This window comes from Natator depressus, chromosome 6 (genome assembly GCF_965152275.1).
Source record: "Natator depressus isolate rNatDep1 chromosome 6, rNatDep2.hap1, whole genome shotgun sequence".
Classification (NCBI taxonomy): Eukaryota; Metazoa; Chordata; order Testudines; family Cheloniidae; genus Natator; species Natator depressus.
Genome location: NC_134239.1, coordinates 48,211,634 through 48,233,328, shown reverse-complemented (window position 1 = coordinate 48,233,328; position 21,695 = coordinate 48,211,634). Strand labels below are relative to the sequence as shown.

The window sequence follows — 21,695 nt, the reverse complement described above, 5'->3', positions numbered from 1 at the left end:
TCACACCATCTCCCAAAATATAAAGGAAGGACAGACAGATCACTTTGACCGTGTCTACCATAAATATGCTGAGCAAGCACACATACTTCTTACATACTGTACAGACCATGACTTTGCTCACCTTCCCAGAGACGTCAGCTATAAAGACGAGGAAACAAAGCAGCTCTATACTTTCAGTCAGGCCACAAGGAGGCTCCCAGGCTGTGCCGCGATATCGTACATCCGACGTGATCGTGAGCGAAGAAGGGGTTTCAATGAAAGCCAGAGCCAGGATTAGAGTAATGGTGAGACTCAAAACCCTGGAAGGGTGGGGAACATAAAGACAGGAATTAAAGGGAGCAGACACCGGTCACAAAATTAAATGAGATGAGAAGGATATCAAATTTCATAATGGTATTAAGCTTAATGCATATAGTGGACACCATCTGAAAGCACTATATCACACCCCTAAGCAGTACAGGACTTTTGTCTGCATTTAGAATAAAAAGGCCGGCCTCAAACCAAATACCACAGCTTGGAAAATGTTGCACTTTTAATAGCACCCACTGGAAAATAGATGAGCTAGAAGACACACAGTTGCTGCTGCTTAATTAAATGCTAATAACAAATACAAGTTTGAATAACTGCAGTGTATGATCCTGCAAACCCTTAATTCCCGCAAACAGTCTTTACTCATGTGACTAGCCCCATGGAATTCTATAGAGCTATCTGCAGGAGTAAGAGTTTACAATACTTCTTACTGTCCACTCTCATCACTTGCACATTTATTCTTCATTTTGATTTGCTGAAAAAGTTTGTTTGGGAATAAAACAACAAGTATTATATTAGCTACTCAAACTAACAAAAAACAAAGACAAGAAGTCATTTCAAAACCCACTGCTAAATGAGAGAGACAAAAAGAGCAGAATACCAAGTTCTCACCACTGGCAAATTTTTGAATAGTACCATCGATAAAGCCACAGCGATTTGGAGTCCACTCGGTGGTTTATGGAACGATACTGGAGGCAGGAGACAAAGCATAGAAAAGTAATTCAGACACTGCATTTGGTCGCTACCTCAAAGAGGGAGAAAAAGCTATTTAAAACCTAATTTGAGACACTTTCAGCTTTATACTAAGACATAGAGGCAACTAAAAAAGAAAAATTACTGTTCATGTAAAGTGAAGTCCACCAATGACTACCCCTTAGCTTGCACACATGTGAAGAAAAAATGATATGGGAAAGAAATTGTTTTTATAAAGACCTCTTCATCCAAGAACCTCAAGAAATGTTACTCTCATAAATTATACCTCAGCACCTATAGGAGGTAGGCATCATTACTGCCATATATAGCTCAGTTAATTGAGGCACAGAGAGGCTAATTACCTTGCCTAAACCCATGCAATTAGCCAATAACTGAGCAGGAAATAAAATTCAGGAGTTCTGACAGTAGTCTCCTGCTCTATTCATTAAACTCTCACCAAGTATAATTATTACCCTCACTTATTTAGCGTTCCTTCAATCGAAGTTTGTTCAAAATACCCTAAGTAAAGTAAATGTGGAATAAACAGATTCTGAAAATAAGAGCTAGCCTAAGAGCTGTGACTTCCACGAGCTCCATGACTAAATCGTAGCCTTAATTTTAACATGTAACAAATACGCAGCACTGTAGGCACAGTAAGAAAGAAACAAATTCTATTTACCTGTATTGCATCTTCAATAAATACTACAGCTTGGTTTATGTAAAGATCATGGGCAGCTCCAGCAGCTGTGAGGGTAAAAGAAACAGTGGTCATTTATGTTACCTAGGCAATGCCTGCCACACCAATTATTAATTATTATTTATGGTAGCAACTAGGCATCCCCATCACGGTCCAAGACCCCAGTGTGTTAGGTGCTGTACAAAACAAAAAGATAATCTGTGCCACAAAGAGTTTACAATATAGGTATAAGACAAGAGACAACAACGGAAAGGGGAGCACACAAAAATCAGATAATAAAAGTCAGCACAATATACAGAGGTCTAAGCACACCAACTTGCTTACCGTGGTCAAATTTTATCGTGTTTTTGAATGTGGATTATGAAGAGATGAAGCTTCCTTTCCTATCTTATAGACACTACCTTAACTGAGTGAATATGAAATAAAGAAATCTACTTTTCTTTTCACACTTCACTGCAGAATCTGTGAGTAAACCCAGCGTAAACACAGACTAGTCTATATATAATCAATTTCACTTTCAGGTCCTCCTGTAGCTTGTTTCTAAAATGAAGTGGTTGGGTTACAAGATTCACAGGTCATTTGTTTCAGGAAGAGAGGGCGGGAAAAGAGCAACCTTTCCCCACCAAAATGTCAAAAGATGTCATATAAAAATAAACTTTTACAAAACCAAAGGCCAATAGAAAGGTTTCCAAAACGTAAATTTGGAAAAAAATTTGTCCAAACGGCGTCCCTACAATCCCCCATCTCCTGCAAAGAACCATGCCTCTCAACTTAACAAGGCCTAAATGTGGAATGCAATGTTTGGCAGTGTGGCAACGTGAGGTATACAAAAAAATTATTAATTCAGGAATTTAAAATGCTTTGTCAGTCTTTAGACAGTTCTTTAGAGTAAATAGCTCTTTCTATAACCTTTTCATTATTTCTGATGTAAACATTTTCAACGAGGGGGCATAAAATTTGCGTGGACCATTGGTAACCCTGGGGCCAAAATGAACAATATTGCTCAAAATGAAGTATAAAAATCAGAGATATGTAGGGCTGCAAGGGACATCATTTAAGTCCTGCCCCTTAAGCTGAGGCAGGACCAAGTATGCCTACACCATCCCTGACAAGTGTTTATCTAATCTGTTCTGATGGGGATTCCACAACCTCTGTTGGCACTTAACTACCCTTATAGTTGGAAAGTTTTTCCTAATACCTAACGTAAATCTCCCTTGCTGCAGATTAAGCCCATTACAGTTCTTCTTGTCCAACCTTTAGTGCACATGGGGAACAACTGATCCCCATCCTCCTTGTAACACTCAATGTATCTGAAGACTTATCAGGTCCCCCCAGTCAGTCTTCTTTTCTTAAGACAAACATACCCAATTTTTTTTAACCTTTCCACCTAGGTCAGGTTTTCTAAACCTTTTATCATTTTTGTTGCTCTCCTCTGGACTCTCCAATTTGTCCTCATCTTTCCTAAAGTGAAGCACCTAGAACTGGGCACAGTACTCTAGCAGAGGCCTCACCAGTTGCTGAGTAGAGCAGGACAATTACCTCCCATATCTTACATAGTTAAGAGTCTGCAGGAAACCATAAAAAATAGGTAGTCATGGCTTTAAAAAAAAAATCTGGGAGATAAATTGTTTATAATACACTTGCTATTTGAACCCTCACTTACTCTGTAGGAATAATCTCAGTCCCTATTAATGTTACATACTCCCCCACACATGTGGTATAAGAATAAGATTCTTACATTTACTCCGCACCTTTCACAACAAAGGACGGACACCAACATCTATCACAAACTATACACAGAGCTTCACTGAAAATCAGCCATGTGTTGGCAATGATGGTCACCATCAGCTGAACACTCCCATTCCCCCCACAACAGTATGGGGAATGGGAGAGGACATTATGGCCAAGAACACAAGGATAACCCCTCTTTCAAAAAGAACTTTAATGTCTATGCAAGCAGACAGGATTTCTATTTGCAAAGTCTATTCTAAAGACACACACATCCACACATCGAAGGCTTCTCTACAAAGGGAAATTTACTGGCATTACTATTGTTAATTATTTTTATTACCAGTCTCTGGAAGCCCAAGTCCTGGGCCAGGACCCTATTGTGCTAGGCACTGTAAAAACACAGAACATACTGGCATAGCTTTATTGCTATAGTTATAATTCCCCATTTGGACACTCTTATTCAGAGTAATAGCAGCCTTTTTTCAGTTTACTTGATGTTGCTAAATTATGTTGATAATTGTATCATGCCAGTAAGTTGCCCCATGTAGACATTAAGCTCTGAGTAACTTACATAGCACTCAGTGTCAGGATTTCTTTGTCAGGATTTGAGTATTTGATTCCCAGAAGCCTACTGTTTTGCTGACAAAAACATCCCCTCCAGTGCAAGGGCTCATAGAGAGGTTAATGAGAGAAAAGTAAAAGTAAAATAAATCCAGTTGGAATGATTTCTAAGTGACTGACTCTTACCCAGTTGTTATTACAGGCACAAAGGGCTGCATTTCCAGTCAGCAAAAATCAGAGATAAAGAAAATCAGAACAATTCCTATTTAGTAGAGTCTCAGCCAAATTCCTTTTTGGTAGCATCTATAGTCCAACACAACTTCAGTCTGTTATCCAGATTTACATTTTTTAAAAAGATATATAGCTTCAAAATTCTAGGCCTGACCTTGATCCCACTGAACTCAATGGAATGGTGCCACAGATTAAAATGGGAGAAGGACTGGGTCCTCTCTTTTTATATCTACCCGCAGCTTTTATTACTACATCCACCAGGGCAGGATCCAAAACAAGGGAAAAACTGACAGCAAGTAATGAAGTAAAATAAAGCATCACTACATAACCGTTATATTATCATGGCAATGTAGGACTGCAAGAGACCTTGATAGGTCATCTAGACCAGAACCCTTCACCAAGGCAGGACTAAGTATTATCTAGACAGGTTAGACAAATGCTTGTCAGGGTTTGTTCTTAAAAACCTCCAATAACAGAGATTCCACAACCATTCTAGGTGATTTTTTCTTGTGTTTAAATACCTTGACAGTTAGGAGGTTTTTCCTAATGTCTAACCTAAATCTCCCTTGCTGCAATTTAAGCCCATTATGAAATTATCAATCCAAAATTAATTAACAAAGTCTGTAGTAAGTTACATATACAGCAAGAGTGAAGAATGAGCACTTCCACCTTTATTTTGACTATATGCCTTTGGCATCAAGGAATCTTTGATTGCCCCAGTAATTAATCCAGTAAAGGGAATCAGAAACAATCTATGCCTGTGGGGGAGGAGGAGAAGTCTCTCCCTCAGAGAGCAAATGATGACGGGGCTCAGAGACACACATAATACATGCTAGTAACAGGTTCTAAAGAGCCTGAATTTTAAAAGAGAAGATGCCATCTCCCCTGACGTTCCTATAGCCGACAGAAGTTCAGTATCAGCACCTCCAAACTATCCCTGCAGGACATAGCAGTCAAGGAGGCTGACTGGGACGTTATGAGAAAAAAATTGATCCCATAGGTAGTATAGCTTTGCCCACATCCCTGGTTCAAAAGCATAACGCATCACTAAGCAATATGCACCACTGAATTGAATTCCCAGATGACTGATTTGAATAGCATTCAATTTCCTAAGAGGTTAGCAAACAATTTAAAAATGTCACCGCATATTTGTGTGTAACAACCACATCTTTTTTAAACAGACCCTGACATCAACCATGAAGACAAATGCAACAGAGATTAAATTGCTTAACAAAAAAACAGAGGCTGCTTTCAAACCGCAGAAAAGGCCTTTAGTAGTCTTACCTTTTTAAATCTGAGATTCCCCATTTGTGTGACCACAGAATAATAATGCCAAAGTTGATTACAGGAATACTGTAAGGAACTGGGGAAAGAGGGAGGAACAGTTAGGATGGGATTTTTAAAAGCACCCAGCACTGACTTAATTCTGCTCCCACGGATTTCAGTAAGAGTAGTGTTAAGGCAATGCTGAGCACTTTGGAAAAATCCCACCCTTAGGTTTTATATTAAAATAAATGTGTTTGCAGTTCGAGTAAAGATAATTTGTGTGTGATTTATGCACTACCAAGAATGCGCTACTCAAAGGCCTAGTCTACACTCAAAATCAGGTAGACATAGCTACAGCGCTCCGGGGTGTGAAAAAAATCACACCCCATAGCACCGTAGCTATGCCAACATAACATCCAGTGTAGGCACAGCTAGGTCAATGGAAGAATTCTTCCATCAGCCTAGTTACAGCCATTCAGAGAGATGGATTACCTACAGTGACCAAAAAAAACCCTTCCGTTGATGTAAGAAGCATCTACACGACGGCGCTACAGAGCCATAGCTGTAGCAACACAGCTATAGCGCCCAGAGCATAGACATGATTGGGCCCAATTATTCTACCCTTATAGTGAGCAGTATTTAACACGAGTAGTCACACAATGGAAGAAGTCAGAAAAATGACTAGACAAGGCACCCTCTCACAAATAATCTAAAAAAGAAGACATCAGTGGCTGGGACATGTGCTGAGAATCGAAAGAGAACGCTTACCAAATACCGTCCTTGAATGGATGTCAGCAAACGCAAGAAAGAGAGGAAGATCATGAATAACATGGAAATGAACTGTTCTGAATGACATCAAGCACCTCAACATGAAATGGGAAGATTTGGAGAGAAGGGCAGTTGACAGGCAAGAATGGCAAATGTGGGTAACCCAATGTACAGCAAAGCACGGGATGGACTGAGGTCTAAGATCTAAGTCACACAATGGTGAGTAAGTGGCATTCAGTTCAAGAGTGCTACTAAGTTCAACACAAAATCGGGCTCTTAGAAACAATTATGTAAAGTGCCTTGCAATTTAAGGCTGGGATTTTCAAAAGAAGCCTAAGGGAGTTAGGTGCTCGATTCCTACTGAAATTTGATAAGAGTTGTAGAGTTAGCCACCCACTTCTTGTTGAATTTCAAATAGGAAATAAGCACCTCCCTCCCTTTGGCTCCTTTGAAAATCCCAGCCTAAAGACAGTGTGAAGTTTAGTTTATACAATTTTCCATGACACCTTCCCTTCACATTAAAGACGTCTTAAGCGCCCACTTAAGACGTCTACATCTCTTGTAAGGGGGGGGGGGGAAGCATTTAGCCCTTAACATAAAATAAATCTGAAAGAAAACAGCATGATGCAGGAGTGGACGATTGAAAACACGTTAAACGTCAAGTCTTCTTGTTTTTGTTCACTCATTATCCCCAGTCAGCTAGACTCATCCAAAACAAGTAAGTAAATAAATCAGTGGCATAGTGAAGGTAAGTAATGCAATGTGACAAATCAAATTGAAATCCACATGCCAGCTATGTATATACACTATCAGTCTATGGGAATTAAACCTCATACACCAGGGCTTGTCTACACTGGGAAATTGACAGAACTATCTTATTCCAGGACAACTAATTTGGAATAGCTCCCTGTGTGGACATCCTATTTAGGAATAAACAATCACTTTATTCTGGAATAAACAGTGCACTTCCAAAGCACAGCAAACTGTTCCAGAATCAAATCACCTTTATTCCAGAACAGACTGTCCAGATGGGGAGATACTCCAGTGCACTTTATTCCACCATCAACTACTTCATCAGTTTTCCCCTGCAGACAAGCCCTCAGTCTAGAATGATTACTGGCATCACTCTATTGGCCCTGAATCTTTGCTCTGCAGCTGCCACCCACCCTAGTGTCACCAAGGCCGAGGTCCTGCAGGCACTAGTCCATATGCTATAAGCACTGCCCAGCAGGCGCTGAAGTCCATGTTCTGTGTGTTTTTCATAGGCAATACCCCCGAGCACTGAGATCGCTGATCTAAGGGGTCTTTTAAGCACCATGCTCTAGATGCTCTAGCTCCCCCCCCACACACACGGGCAGCAGTGCCTATGCTCTATGGGGCAAAACCTACCTACTATGCAAAAAGAAAAGGAGGACTTGTGGCACCTTAGAGACTAACCAATTTATTTGAGCATGAGCTTTTGTGAGCTACAGCTCACTTCATCGGATGCATTCAGTGGAAAATACGAAAGCTTATGCTCAAATAAATTGGTTAGTCTCTAAGGTGCCACAAGTACTCCTTTTCTTTTAGCGAATACAGACTAACACGGCTGCTACTCTGAAATCTGCTACCTACTATGGACTCCCCTAGAGGGGCAGGCGCTTATACAGGTGCCACTTTACAGAGCCCAGTCCCTGGGTACGCCGGGAACGCCCCATAATCTCCCTGCCCCAGCGGGACCCCTCTGCGAGGCACCAGCCCGTGGCACCATGCCCGAGGCTCCCCGGGCGCCACTCACCGTCCTCGACGGTGCAGGAGGCCGCGGGATCGGGGCAGTCGCCGGCCCCGAAGGTTCCCCTGTGCGGGTGGCCGCGGCCCGCTGTCCGGGCAGGCAGCAGGGGCTCCTTCTCGGTGCCGGCTCCCTCCAACATGGACAGCGGCGGCTGCGCCAGGCGCTCCCCTGCAACACTTCCCGGCCGCGGCCGCCCGGCTCATAGGGAGAAGGAAGGTGGCAGCAGGGCTCACCCCGCCGTGGCTGGTCTCGGGCTCTGCCCCGGGAGAGCCAGCTCCGCCCGCTACACGTGACCCGGCCGCCGGCGGGAGGAGGAGCCGCCTGACCCCAGCCCGGCCGCCTCTTGCGGGACTGCAGTGCAGCGCCCCGGCCTGCGCGAGCGGCTGGCGGGCGCTCGAGGGGGACTCGCGGGGACTAGGAGCAGAGGTAGCAGGGGCTCCGGTGTGCGAGGGGCTGGGGCTCCGAGGGGTCCTGGGTGCAGAGGGGTGCGGGATCTGCCAGGGAAAGCGGGGCATAGTAGGGAGTCTGGGTCTCGTGGCTGCTGTGACGCCCTGGAGCCCCTCTTCCTGACTGAGTGACTCCCAGCTATCACCAGCGTGATCACTGCTGTACCAGGCTCTCTCCCTCAGCTGGTGCAGGGGAGTCAGGACATAGGTGATAAACACTTTCATCTGTCCACAGGAGAGTATCCCACAGTCACTCCTGCTGCCTTGGTTCACAATGAGCAGAACTATAAATCTTCTAAGGCGCTGGAGCCTGCACTGCTAAACACATCATCGTTACTGTGATTATTGTCTGTAAATCGCAACACTATAGCCACAGCTGCACAAGACAGAAAATCAGGATCCAATTTTTTAAAAATCTGCTTAACTGGACAGTACAAATCAATTTCCTGGTGTAGTTCTGGTGCCACTGGTCTCTCCAAACCACTGTATAGCTAGACAGCACAGTACTTCATTTGCCGTAAATATGGCCCAGATCCTCAAAGGTATTTAGGCACTATTGGGGACTTAGGTGCCTAAATATTTGAGGATCTGGACCTCTGTGAAAGCCTTTGGCTAATATTTGATACTTGGCATTAGGCCAACTTCTTTAGAGTAGAATCCAATAATATGAGGTAAGAGTGGACTTACTGTACACTGAGTGACCACAGATAGAATTAAGAACCTCATTTATTAACTGTCATATCATCCATAACATTTTTTCCAGAGGACTGAGCACTGGATTGGGAATTGGAAGGTCCTGTCTCTGCCACCTACTCACTGTATAGGTTTGGCCAAGTCATTTCACCTTCTGTCTCAATTTGTACTGTCTAAAATGAAGATATGACTACTTATGTACTCCCTTCACAGGGGTGTTCTGAGAATTAGTGACGGTTGTGTGAAGTGCTTTGAACATGTAAAGCACAATATAGATTATTTGTATTACAGTATCACCCAAAATTCCCAATCAGGATCAGGACCACAGAGTACTGTACAAACACATAGGATGACACAGTCCCTGCCCTGAAGAGTGTATGGTCATTATTATTATAAAATGTTTTGAAGCATGTACTGTACTTACCTGCAACATTGTTTTTAGAAACGAACAATTTATGGAAGCCAAGGAGTTCACTGGAAATTGCACTTTCCATCAAAACCTCTCTTTATTTTCACGGAAGCAAGTATTTTCCACCAGGCTGTGTGATTCAGAATAATTAAACATTCCATTCTCACTCCTCATCCACAGGTTGCATCAGATTTCCCTTCTGTTGTATGCCTTTAAAGTTCTAGGTGACTTTGTAGGATTACACAGTTTTTTGTTGTAATTCTTTCCTGTGCAGTTTGGAAAGGGTAAAATATAGTGTGAACTATAGTAAAATTATCCATGGGCAATATGTCCAGTGTAATGAAATTAACAGTATGTCTCATCTGAACAAGGTTCTATGCCTCTCTCGATGCTGACTCAGTATAGTTCTGATGGACTCTATAATGTATCTCCAAGATTTAAAACAGAGATTGAGAGACTTTAATTTGTAGAAATATAGGTAAATTTGTAATATAAAAGAATTGCAAGATCAGCAAAGAACTGATTTTACATAAACAAAATATGGTATTTAAGAGAAATCTTCCAGCTGTATGAGAATGTTGGGGGAAATGACTACATATAGCCATGATATTTTTAGGATGGAATGTTAGTATGAATCCATGTAGTCACAGCTGATAGTCAATTCATTTTACAACCTGCCCATTTTTCTAAATCTATATGCCCTCCATATTCATGTTCAGATGTCTACAATGGTAAGCAAAGATGACAGAAGCATCACCTAGAGGAATGCTCATCTGACAGATTTAGGGGAAATTTTTGTATACGTTTCATGGTTCAGTATCTTCAAACTGTGATTTGAATTTTTCTGATAAAGTATTAATGTTTGCAGTGTTGTAGCCATGTTGGTCCCAGGATAATAGAGCAACAAGGTGAGTGAGGTAATATCTTTTATTGAACCAACTTCTCATCGTGAAAGAGACAAGCTTGTGAGCTTACACAGAGCTCTTCAGGTCTGGGAAAGGTACTCAGAGTGTCACAGCTAAATAAATGAAGTGGACATTTAACACCCCTGTAGTAGTAGTCCTACTTCACCTTGAATGGTCTATTCTCATATGCTTAACAATCTGTTCAACCTTGTATTTAGCTGTGACACTCTGGGTAGCTCTACACTGCAATTACACACCTGTGTCTGGCCCATGTCAGCCGACAGGCTGCAGGCCTATAAAATTTCAGTGTAGGCCTTTGGGCTTGGCCTCGAGCCCAGGCTTTGAGACCATCATGGCTCCAGCCTGAGCCCAGACAGCTATGCTGCAATTTTAGAGATCTGCAGTCTGAATCAGCTGACATGAGTGTTCTATTGCAGTGAAGACATACACAGAGTGCTTAGTTCTTCCTAATTGGTTTTTGAAAAATGCAATGTTAAAAATATTCTTCCACTGAAATTAACTGATGCTCTGAGATCATCCTTAGTGGATAGGTACTACTATTGTAATTGGTCCTGGGGCTGGCAGTTTCAACTCAGTCTCAATGCCCACGTAGTCCTTGCTATCTCCCTAACCTTGGAAGCAATTCCATCAGAACATAATTGAGGTATATCTGCAGAGAAGTAAGGGAAAGCTTGCAATGTCACTATGTGCTGTACTTACTTAGTGGAACAACTTCAGTCTCTAGCATTATCTTGCCACTATTTTTCACCATCTCAAATGTTCACTTAAAATTGTTTGGGATGGTTTATTTGCTTTAACAAAGAAAAACTTTTCCACTATTTAAATGTTTTCAATTTTTAAAGCCTACTTTGATATGTAGGACAGCATCAAAAAATTTTAAGCCAAAATCCTACTGTGAGAAGTAGCTTTTTCATCCTCAATGGTACTAATATGGCTATTTGTGTGGGAACATCATTGAACTGTCAATACATTTTTGAGATGTAATTGTTTTGCTGATTTTGTTTTTAAAATGTAAGTTACTGCCTTATGAGGAAAAAAAAACACTTTCTAAAGCTAACTGAAATTTGTGTAATCATTTAGGCAATTTTCTTTTTAAGATTGAGCAACAAATTATGTGATTGTATTACTGAATAACAGTTCAACTATAGTGCATGTTGGGCAACAAAGATCTTTTCTGTTGTAGAAATCAGTGTTCCAACTGCAAAGTACTTATCGTTAGAAACAGTAACTTTTCAGAAATATATTCTCTAGCTTAATGAAAGCTGTTCCTGAACCAAACCTTGATGTATGCTCAGGATCTGAACTCATATGTCATTTTTTCACATCACTTGTTTTTGTAATGGGACAGCCAAAATCCTTGACCTGGACACAGTCCCAAACTCAAAAATTAAAGTAGACCTATATTCCTCAAAAAGAAAAGGAGGACTTGTGGCACCTTAGAGACTAACAAATGTATTTGAGCATAAGCTTTTGTGAGCTACAGCTCACTTCCTCCGATGAAGCTCACGAAAGCTTATGCTCAAATACATTTGTTAGGCTCTAGGGTGCCACAAGTCCTTCTTTTCTTTGTGCAAATACAGACTAACACGGCTGCTACTCTGCAACCTGTATACCTCAATTTTCCACCCAGTGTGCTGGTTTCTAACAGCCATTGGTTTGATGCTGCAGTCATTACTGAGGTTCAGAGTCTCATTAACTTCAATAGTAACCACACCTCTGCTCCAGGCATTCTACCAGGTTTGTTCTGTGTACCCAGCCTCAGCAATGATCCCTAATGAGTCCAAGAGGAGATGTGGTTGATTTCATAGGACGAGAGAGAGAGAGAGAGACTTATCAAAGGAGCAGGTCTGCAAGAGCAAATAGGCAGGAAAGATAAAACTGCAGACAATCAATTAGTCTGAACACTCAATTACTAAACACCAATGGTGATAATGGGATTGTGACATCTGAGGTGAGTTGCCAACTCTCCCCCTTTTCTTTCTCTTTTCTCTCCACCACAATCAGCTCAGAACAAGTCCAGGCCAGCCAGAACTTGAACTCAACTATTAGAAATGATGACATGGTGCTAACATGCCATTTATTTTAAAAAAAAAATTAGCACTAATTCTTAGTGGAATTTTGAAAGATGTTATCTTTTTCTGTTTAATTTGACATTTCACCAGGGGGAAAATGAGTTGGCATATTTTGGCACTAGAAACACAGCATTATCCCCCACTGATTATGGGCCAGAACTGGCTCTCATCAGGTTTTCCATTGACTTCCAAAGGAGCAGCCACAGGCCTAACACTTTTCTCCACCTGTTTCTTAAACATTGGAAATAACTACGTGACATTCCCTTTGGTGAGTTACTGATAGAGTGATCATGATTAACTTGACATTTGCCAACAGCTGACCACAGTTATTTCCCTTTACAACAGAGGGGGAAATGGTGCTATGGCTAACAGCACTGAGGACTAACTGTTGGTAAATGCTGAATTAAGGGTGTCTGCTGAAAGGGCAACACGGAGAGAATTTCAAAAACAAATGTTAAAATGATAAATCTGATTGGTTCAACCAGCAGCTGACTGTGGTGTGGTAGGGGATGGTCATTTGCAGTGTGTTCATGCCACAATGGAAACACAAGAACAGTCTGACAGAGTCATCTTAATTGTTAAGTGTTTAAAACGCTCAGTAGTATAGGAGTAGCAGCAGAAAGTCTGCCTGCCAGCATTCAGTTATGTGATTCTGGCTGTTCTTGCTCTCTCTTTTGTAAGTTGGAAACACACTGAGGACCCCTGCAGCCAACAGCCCTTCCTTGTTCCTTTTTTCCTATGATTGTCAAAAAAGGCAGGAAACAATAGCTTTGGCAAAAGAGTGAAAGGAGAAGAGCTCTCATTTCTGACTGAGGTTCCTGGCCATATGAAAATGAAAATGCAAAGTTAGATCAGAACCTTTGTTTTTAAATTCTGCTGCGTCTGGCTCACCGAGCGTCAACTGTTATGCCTGCAGAGGCAGCTATATCCAAGCCAGGTTTCTCCCCTAGAGGGAGGGTAGGTGGCAGTAGTGCTCACCCTCATGTCCCACCCTGATACCAAATGGTGGAACCGTCTACCACCTGTGGAGGGTGAGGAACCCCAGTGGGCCAGCCTCTATTCCACCCTGGGCCCACGGCCCGCCAGGGATATCGTTTAGCGGCTCCCCCATGGAGCCATGAACACGGGCATGTACCTGGCGCGGTTCACCCTCATCCGTGACGCCTGCCCCTTTTGCAATGTGAGGGAGAATCTGGCATATGCTTATCGTGAATGCACCAGGTTGCAGCCCCTATTCCGGCTCCTCCAGAACCTCCTGTTGCGGTTCTGGCTTCACTTTTCCCCACACCTGTTTATATTCGCACACCCTGTCTGTGGCCCCACAAACTCACAAGACCTCTTCGTCAACCTCCTCCTGGAACTGGCCAAAGTGGCTGTCTTCAACACCAGGAGGAGGATGCTAGATGAGAGGGTGCTCTGCAACTGCGGGGCCTATTTCTGCTCCTCCCTGGTCACATGCATCCAGGCAGAGTTCCTCTGGGTCCGCTGGCGCCCTAGACAGCTTCGAGGAGCAGGGGTTCTCTGCTTCGTGTGCCCCTCTGGATCCCTGGTTTTGAACCTGTGACCTTCACTCCTGACCCTGTTATTCATTCGTTGTCCCCCATATTCAGTTGGTTCCTGGGTCCAGTGGTCGCTCCTGCAAGACTGGGGGAGGGGCCTTTAGATGTGGATGGGCTTGTGCCCACCCACCTCCCAGGATTCCAATAAGGACACCTGACTCTGAATGGGGAAGTCAACTTTAGACTCCAACCAGGATTTTATGGGACCCTTGCCAAAAGGCTGACCAGCCTCCCCTACTCCTGCTGTCTCCATGAATAGCTTCACTCTCTTTTGGGGCTGCAAGAAGCAGGGAATGGTGGGAAACTTGCCCTGTGTCCATCCACCACCTTGCCTGCAGTCTATTTCAACAGCAGAAATCCAGGCATGATTTAGAATTCCCTACTGTAACATCACAACATTGTTATGCTCAGAGCTGGACAAAGGCCCTAATAAAAGGGCATCATACGTAACTTCAGTGAATGCAAGTAAGAAGTGGCTAAACATTAAGGCAACAGGTTAAAAGGGTAACATATGACAGTAAGACTCTTGCCTTCATTCCCTTTGTATTTGTCTACAAGTTAGGACACATTTCTGAGATGGTGAAGCTTAAAATAAGCGAAGAGCAAGAGGAAAGTGGTAAGGCAACCTTACTGAATGCTAAGGGGAAGCGGGTTCTATAACCATCTCTCCTATGCTCATTCTGTCCCCAAGTGTTTTACAGAGTAGCAAGCTCAGTTTCAATAACATAGTAACTACACAGGCAAGTAAAAGCAGCCATTATTCACTCATTGATAAAAAGAAAAGGAGTACTTGTGGCACCTTAGAGACTAACCAATTTATTTGAGCATGAGCTTTCGTGAGCTACAGCTCACTTCATCGGATGCATACTGTTGATGACAGTGCATGCTCAGTCTTGGACAGTAGCACTAGGTTAAGTGGGAACAGAAATGTTAGCCAGAACACCAGGCTTATCCCCATCTCTTTTCAAAAAGTGCCAGGCACTGAGTGAACATTTTACATGTCACGTATACCAAAGTTTTCTTTATAAATCATAAAGAAGGAAAAAAGGGTACAAGCCCAATTTTATATGCAGCTCACCTTTAAATAATGTTTTACAGATAATAGTAAAGTACCTTTTATCTGAGGATCTCAGAGCACATTCAGCATTATATCAACTAGGCAGTATCCCTATTTTAGGAATGAGGAAACTGAAACTCACAGAGATTAAAGTGAATTTCAAAGGTTACACAGCAAGTAGATGGCAAAGCCAGAAACAGACCTTCGGGGTGCCGATCTGGGCCTCATTAGAAACTACTCATGTATGTAAAATTTGGCCAATGCTCAAATACGTTGTTGAATTAGGATCTTACTCTGCTGTTCCAATCACTAAAGCAGACAAGTTATTTTTTATTTACATAGAATTAACTATGTTAAGAACAGAGCCAATTAGCATTATAAAAATGCGAATTTATTACACAATAAAATGAAAATTTAGTTTTTTTCACAGCAGCATGTGCCAGAGACTATAAAGATTTTTGCTTTCAGTTCAACATGTTAGATAAAAATCACATGCAGACCATTCATTAGGTCCAATCAAATTTTATATGTGCACACATATTTCCGCACAAAAGCACTGAGCTGGGTTTCTATGATTGGAGGGATCATATCACTTGTTATTTCCAAATATTCAGACAATCTTCAGGTATATGTGAAAATACTAATGAATCACGAATGATTAATCATCCAAAAATTAAAACACAAAAGTCCAACCTTCATTTTTACATTTTAAAAGTTTCAGCCAAGACCATGTGAATTTTGTGACCAATCACACACCATGAACAACAAATAGTGAATAGCTGAAGCAAACCAAACCATTCAGAATCATGAATAATACAGCTTGAAGCTTATTTGTCCAAACTAATTTGGGTTTGATTAATTACAAATATAACTGGTAACAAAAAGATAGACCAGCTCTATAGTCTGTTCAGACACTGGAACCGTGCTGATCTTCAGAATATACTCTATCCTTGAATGTTGTGTTTGTAGACCCATATTAAGTCAGTAGTATAAGAGTGGAGAGTAGTCAGTCCACATCTTCAGGTACAGGCTTCCCTTCCTTCCTTTCTAGATTGGAAACCTGTAATTAAACAAGGTACAGAAGTAAAAACAAATTTGCATTTAATTTCTGCTGTTAAATTTAGATTCTCACAAGGAATTGGGGTAGTGAACAATGAACAGAGGAACAATAAGCCAGAGGTCAGATTTTCAGCTGTGCCCAATAAGCACTGGAAAAAGCAGAGAAAGGTGGATGCAAAGGATTTGCATCCACCTTCAGTCCCTGGTCCTTCCGACGGTTCTGTATCGGCCCATGCCATGCCCCAGTCACCTCACAGCTGCTCTAAATTATGCCAGCTGCTCAAGACCCCAGGGGCCATTTTGGAAGCCAGGTAGTAGTAGTGTGCAGAAGAGCTCTGGACACACAGCCTTCTTCCCAAGCCAGAAGGGAGGCATAATAGCTGCACCACCTGGGAATTCCCTCACACTGGTAGATCTACCAGGGCGACAGCCCCTTTGTGCTGGAGGATGAAACGAGCCATAACTGCAGGTCTGGCAAATCTGAATAAAACCATTGTCTCAAGCTCTTTCCAAGTAACACCTTCTTATCTCTGGACTCTGTGCTACAAATACAGGGACACAACAGTCAACACATGACATTGTCCTGAAGGATGAGTCTCTTAGGAATTACAGCTGCGTGGCCTGCGAGTGCAGAGTTTCCAGGCCAAGGGAAACCCTTAGTGCACTCGCTTCCCAAAATAGACCAGCCTTGCCTTGCAGTATTACATCTGCCCCACACTTGGTTCTAAGAGGTTAACAGAGCCCTTGGGAGGCTGCATCAGAGAAGGGCTGAAGGGAGCAGCCAATCAGGGCCAAGCAGGCCCATATGAAAAGGGAACTGCAGGGCACAGAAAGGCAGTTCTCTACGGGGAGCCCAGGGAGGAAGGACTGTGTACCTGGAGGGCTGAGAGAACTGCCAGCACCCTAGACAGAGCAGTGCTGCTAGCAGGGGCTAGGGGAGCAAGAGAGAGCTCCTGGCTAGCTGCTGAGGTTTGCAGGTGGAGGGCCTGAGGCAAGGATAAAGAGGATGCTGTGGCCACGAGGAAGTGGCCAGATAATATACTGCAGTAGCCACTAAAGGAAGTGGCTGAACAGTGGACTGCAGGTCCCCCGGAAGGGGGAAGCACAGAGTACAGCATGGCCAGAGGGTTGTGCCATTAAAGAGGACGCCGCGGTCCTTGGAGAGATGTGGGTCCTAGAACAGGCGTGACATTAGCAAGGCACCACCAGAGGAGGGTGCACTGGTGAAGAGAGCTAATCCCCAGGACAGCCAGCAGGAGGTACCACAGTACGGAGTGATCCCTGTTACATGCTCTTATTTTTGAGTCTTCTGAAAAACTTTCTGAAACAGTCACCAGCACAGGCTGCTGCTGTAACCTACTGGATAAGCAAAAATTTAAGGAATGGATTTTTTTTTTTTAAACTGGCCCCCCTCTTTGCACACAGTTTGCAATGGCAAATACCTGCAGGCCCAAGTAATATCACAGGAAGCATATGCCAATACACTGGGTCATTACAAGTCTAAGTGATATTCACTGTGCCCATAAATATTTACAGGCACAAAGAGAGAGGCCAGATTTTTATAGTCTGATCCTACAGAAATATCCAATCCAGCTCCCACTGAAGCCAAAAGGAGTTTTGCCCTACACTTTAATGAGAAAAGGCCCAAAATTATGAGTTGTGGGGTGGGGCTAAAAAGGGAATGCAGCATATGGTACCTTTTATCCTAGGTTTCCAGAGAGTCAGATATTATTATAGCATGCCTGACATTTCATAGAGATGGGAATTAATATTTTATTGCATATGTAAACATATTCTTAAAAGCAACTGAAATTTAAAATCTTTGGCAGTGAAAACTCCCATGTGTTAAAATTCCTCCGCCAAGCACTTTTATGGTAAAAGAAAATGTATTGAAATAATGTTAAGGTTGTGACTGAAGCCCCCAAAAAGCCAAGCAAACCATAGTTACAGCTACCACTTGATCCTTTACATACCCCACAGTGGCCAGTCTAAAAACAGTTGCTATATCCAAGCATGCAAGGTCAAATTAATCCCTGGTGTAATTCCACTGACTTCAAGGTTCAAAGAGGGGATTGCTGTAAAGGAAGATGGGCAGACACCTTCACTCTGAATTTCCCAGCTCTTACTGAATTTGTCACACCATTTTAGGTCCCAATCCTGCAATGAGGTCCGTGTAGATAGACTCCTGTTACTGTGTGCTGGCCCGTTGCTCTGAATGGGCATACAGTTCATAAGCATAGATCAGTGGTCCCCAAACTTTTCACAGTTGTGTCTCCCCTTCACCCTGTCTCTTCTTACCCATCTTCCCCCCTGGGAGCTGTGGCAAGGGGCATGGCTCTGGGGTGGGGATACCCGGACAGAGGTAAGATCTCCTAAGAATTAGATCATAGGAATCTATGTCTATGTAGACATATTTCAGAGTAACAGCCGTGTTAGTCTGTATTCGCAAAAAGAAAAGGAGTACTTGTGGCACCTTAGAGACTAACCAATTTATTTGAGCATGAGCTTTCCTGAGCCACAGCTCACTTCATCGGATGCATCCGATGAAGTGAGCTGTGGCTCACGAAAGCTCATGCTCAAATAAATTGGTTAGTCTCTAAGGTGCCACAAGTACTCCTTTTCTTTATGTAGACATACTGGAACTGGGCTTATCATATCACAAATGATTTAAAATAAACCTAGAGCAGAAGTGAACGATGCATACCTGTTTATCTATAGACCTGAACTGCCAGGACCAGGTAGAGTTGTAAAGAAAAGGTCTCAAGTCAAATCGGTTGTCCTCAGGACTGTAGTTTTCAGCATGATAGGCAGGTGTGAGGGTGGTCATTTTATGTCTGTTAATTGAGTACATCCTGAAAAAATGCTTAACCTTGGATGCCACCTGGTGTACAAAACACATAGTTTCAGGCCAACTGAAATTTCTCAGAACTTAAACACAATTCTAGATGAGCAAGTTACTCTGGAGTGAGCTAATTCACAAATCCAAATTTATATATATCAGTTAGCACTACTAATGTATGTTACCACAGAGGAAGTGAGGCATGTAATATGCATTTAAAGTATCAGAATGCACAAAAGTGTCACAATGAAACACATCTATATTATTTTGCTGTAAATGTTTCTTATAAGGGAGAAGATGGATATCCCAGGGGTTGGGACACTGGCCTGCGTAGGAGACCCAAATTTTATTCCCTGCTCTGCCACAGACTTCCTGTGTGACCTTGGGCAAGTCACTTAGATTTTCTTTTCTCAGCTTCCCATCTGTAAAATGGGAATAATAGGACTTTCCTACCTCACAGAGGTCCCAGAAAGGGCACTGCCAGGATAAAAGCAAGTGCCCATTGAAATGTCATGGAAATGACACCCCTCCAATCAACTCTGTCACAGGATATGTGGATGTAGATTTCTTTTAGGTGTTTTGAAAATCAAGATCCACCTTCTCTCCTACAATATATTCATGGCACATCCATTAGCTTCAATGGGGGTTGGGCACATATCAGGGAAGGCAGAATTTGGCCATGCATGTATAGATCTAAAACTAAACAAAAAGTTCCCTTCAGAATACCTAACTGTTGATCTAACAGTCTGCAGTATAGACAAAAGGCTGGAATCACTCTAGGATCTGTGCCAGCTTGTACAAGCAGAAGAACGTCTTCTGGGAAGCAGAAAACAGCAAAATGTAACACAGAGAGTGGGCAGTGAGCGTGTGATCAGTGTCGGTGGACAGGTTTCCACAGAGAGATTTCTCTTGAAATTTGGTCTTTTCTCCTTTAACATGTTATGACCTCTCTAGGGTATTTCTAAATACAAGAGACTGATGAAGCTGTTCCTCTTAAGTTATGAAAACTACATGTGATCTTTTTCCAAGCGTAAATTCTGTTAATGGAGGATTTTAAACGCAAGATTTTTTTAATTTTTACCTCTCTTGGGGTACAGATCTCCTTCCACATATTGATCAGCTTACAAAACATGCTGTAAGGTCCAGCCTTGGCCATCTTCCTTAGTTTTCCATAGACTGAGAGCTCAGTGTATGTCATCCCCATATCTTCCTGAAATCACATACACAAAAAGGGCACTGAAAATGTATAACATGAATCAGAATGAATTATTTTAGAGGAGACTATAATAAATTCAGTTAATCAGAGAAATACTAAATTGAAAATCAATCTCCATTTAAAATAAGGACTGCAATGGAATTTCAGAATTGTTGTATGGGAATATATTGCATCTAGCTAGCAAGAGCACTTCTTGAATAAAAAGGATTTTTCCTTCTGTGGTATTTGAACACAGGCTTCATATCAGCAAGCTAAACCTAGATGTTGGCCTTCTGCTTGAAAACAAGAAACTAAACTGTGCCGTGACTTACCTTCCACCTTCCTAGAAACACAGTACAGTTCCCTAGAATTTAGACCAGCCTTGATTTCAATGGTGTTCATAAGTTTGAACAGTGATCTCATATGCAACTAAATAAATAAAATGAGGAAACAAAGTTCTGGGGCCAATATTTCCAAAAGTGACTAGTAACTTTGAGAGACTCCCATTTTTGGGGGGCCTTGAGAGGCCTTAAAGGGGACTGATTTGCAGAAAGGGCTATGCCCTCACCCTCTCAAATACAGGCCCCTTACAGATATCTTGAGTAGAGCACCAAAACTCAAGGCATCCAAAAACACCAGTTACTTTTGAATCTCTTGGCCTGTATAAACAAGTCTGCTGCCAGATATTAATGTTTACAGAGCTGTTTTGTGGAATGGCTTATAAGACCATTCAAAGGGAGAGAAACTTATCTTGGTCATAGTCCGGCGCTGCTGCCCCTCTCCGCTACTGAACAAAAAACAAGTTGTGAATAAGGCTTACCAGAGCTTTTAAAGTCACTGCCCATTACCTCATCAGTTTGAGACACTTGTCCATCCGCAAGGGGCTCTAACTCTGCAGTTGGTGGAGCGGACATAATACTGTGTAGAAAAAAGCATTCATTCAAACCAATCACGTTAGCTGCTAAACATAAAGTGCTTTATTTAAGTCCATTTCGGGAGCACAACCTGCAAAATGACCGTGAAAAGAAAATGGGACATCTACTAGACTACTGCTATTTGTGCCAAAAGCTCTCCCAGGTGCACAGGGTGATGCCTATAGTAAAATCATAGTCATCATATATTTGCCTGAATCAAATCTGAGTATAAATGGAATAAGGACCTCAGGATTCAAGCACAGCAACAATCAGTTATGCAACTGAAGTTTTCAATAGTTTGTGCTACATTCACGGAAACAGCAAACAGTCTTGCATCCATCTAAATCCCTGTCCAGGCTAAGGCTGAAAAAGAGCTTAGCCTTGCCTACTATGAGTTTTTGCCAAGAGTCTCTCACGGTTGAAGCTCCCCTGATGGTAACAACATTGGGAAAGCTATTATAGAACAGCTCCTGAAGCTGACCACATTAACACCGTCCCA

General features: G+C 42.4%; 2 protein-coding genes across 2 annotated transcripts in view; both read right to left on the bottom strand.

Annotated features, from left to right (window-relative positions):
• The window catches only part of TPCN2 (two pore segment channel 2), a 56,283-nt gene extending 47,975 nt beyond the window's left edge, over positions 1 to 8,308 (bottom strand). The window contains exons 1-4 of the mRNA XM_074955216.1: positions 8,034 to 8,308; positions 1,682 to 1,746; positions 922 to 998; positions 122 to 299 (exon numbers count right to left, since the gene is read on the bottom strand). Coding sequence (XP_074811317.1) covers positions 122 to 299; positions 922 to 998; positions 1,682 to 1,746; positions 8,034 to 8,166 — 453 coding nt within the window. The 5' untranslated portion in view covers positions 8,167 to 8,308. The remainder of the gene's footprint in view (positions 1 to 121; positions 300 to 921; positions 999 to 1,681; positions 1,747 to 8,033) is intronic.
• A 6,393-nt stretch (positions 8,309 to 14,701) lies between these two features.
• NADSYN1 (NAD synthetase 1) overlaps positions 14,702 to 21,695 on the bottom strand; it is a 29,010-nt gene continuing 22,016 nt past the window's right edge. Inside the window, exons 18-21 of the mRNA XM_074955214.1 lie at positions 21,131 to 21,200; positions 20,169 to 20,297; positions 18,953 to 19,129; positions 14,702 to 16,249 (exon numbers count right to left, since the gene is read on the bottom strand). Coding sequence (XP_074811315.1) covers positions 16,196 to 16,249; positions 18,953 to 19,129; positions 20,169 to 20,297; positions 21,131 to 21,200 — 430 coding nt within the window. The 3' untranslated portion in view covers positions 14,702 to 16,195. The remainder of the gene's footprint in view (positions 16,250 to 18,952; positions 19,130 to 20,168; positions 20,298 to 21,130; positions 21,201 to 21,695) is intronic.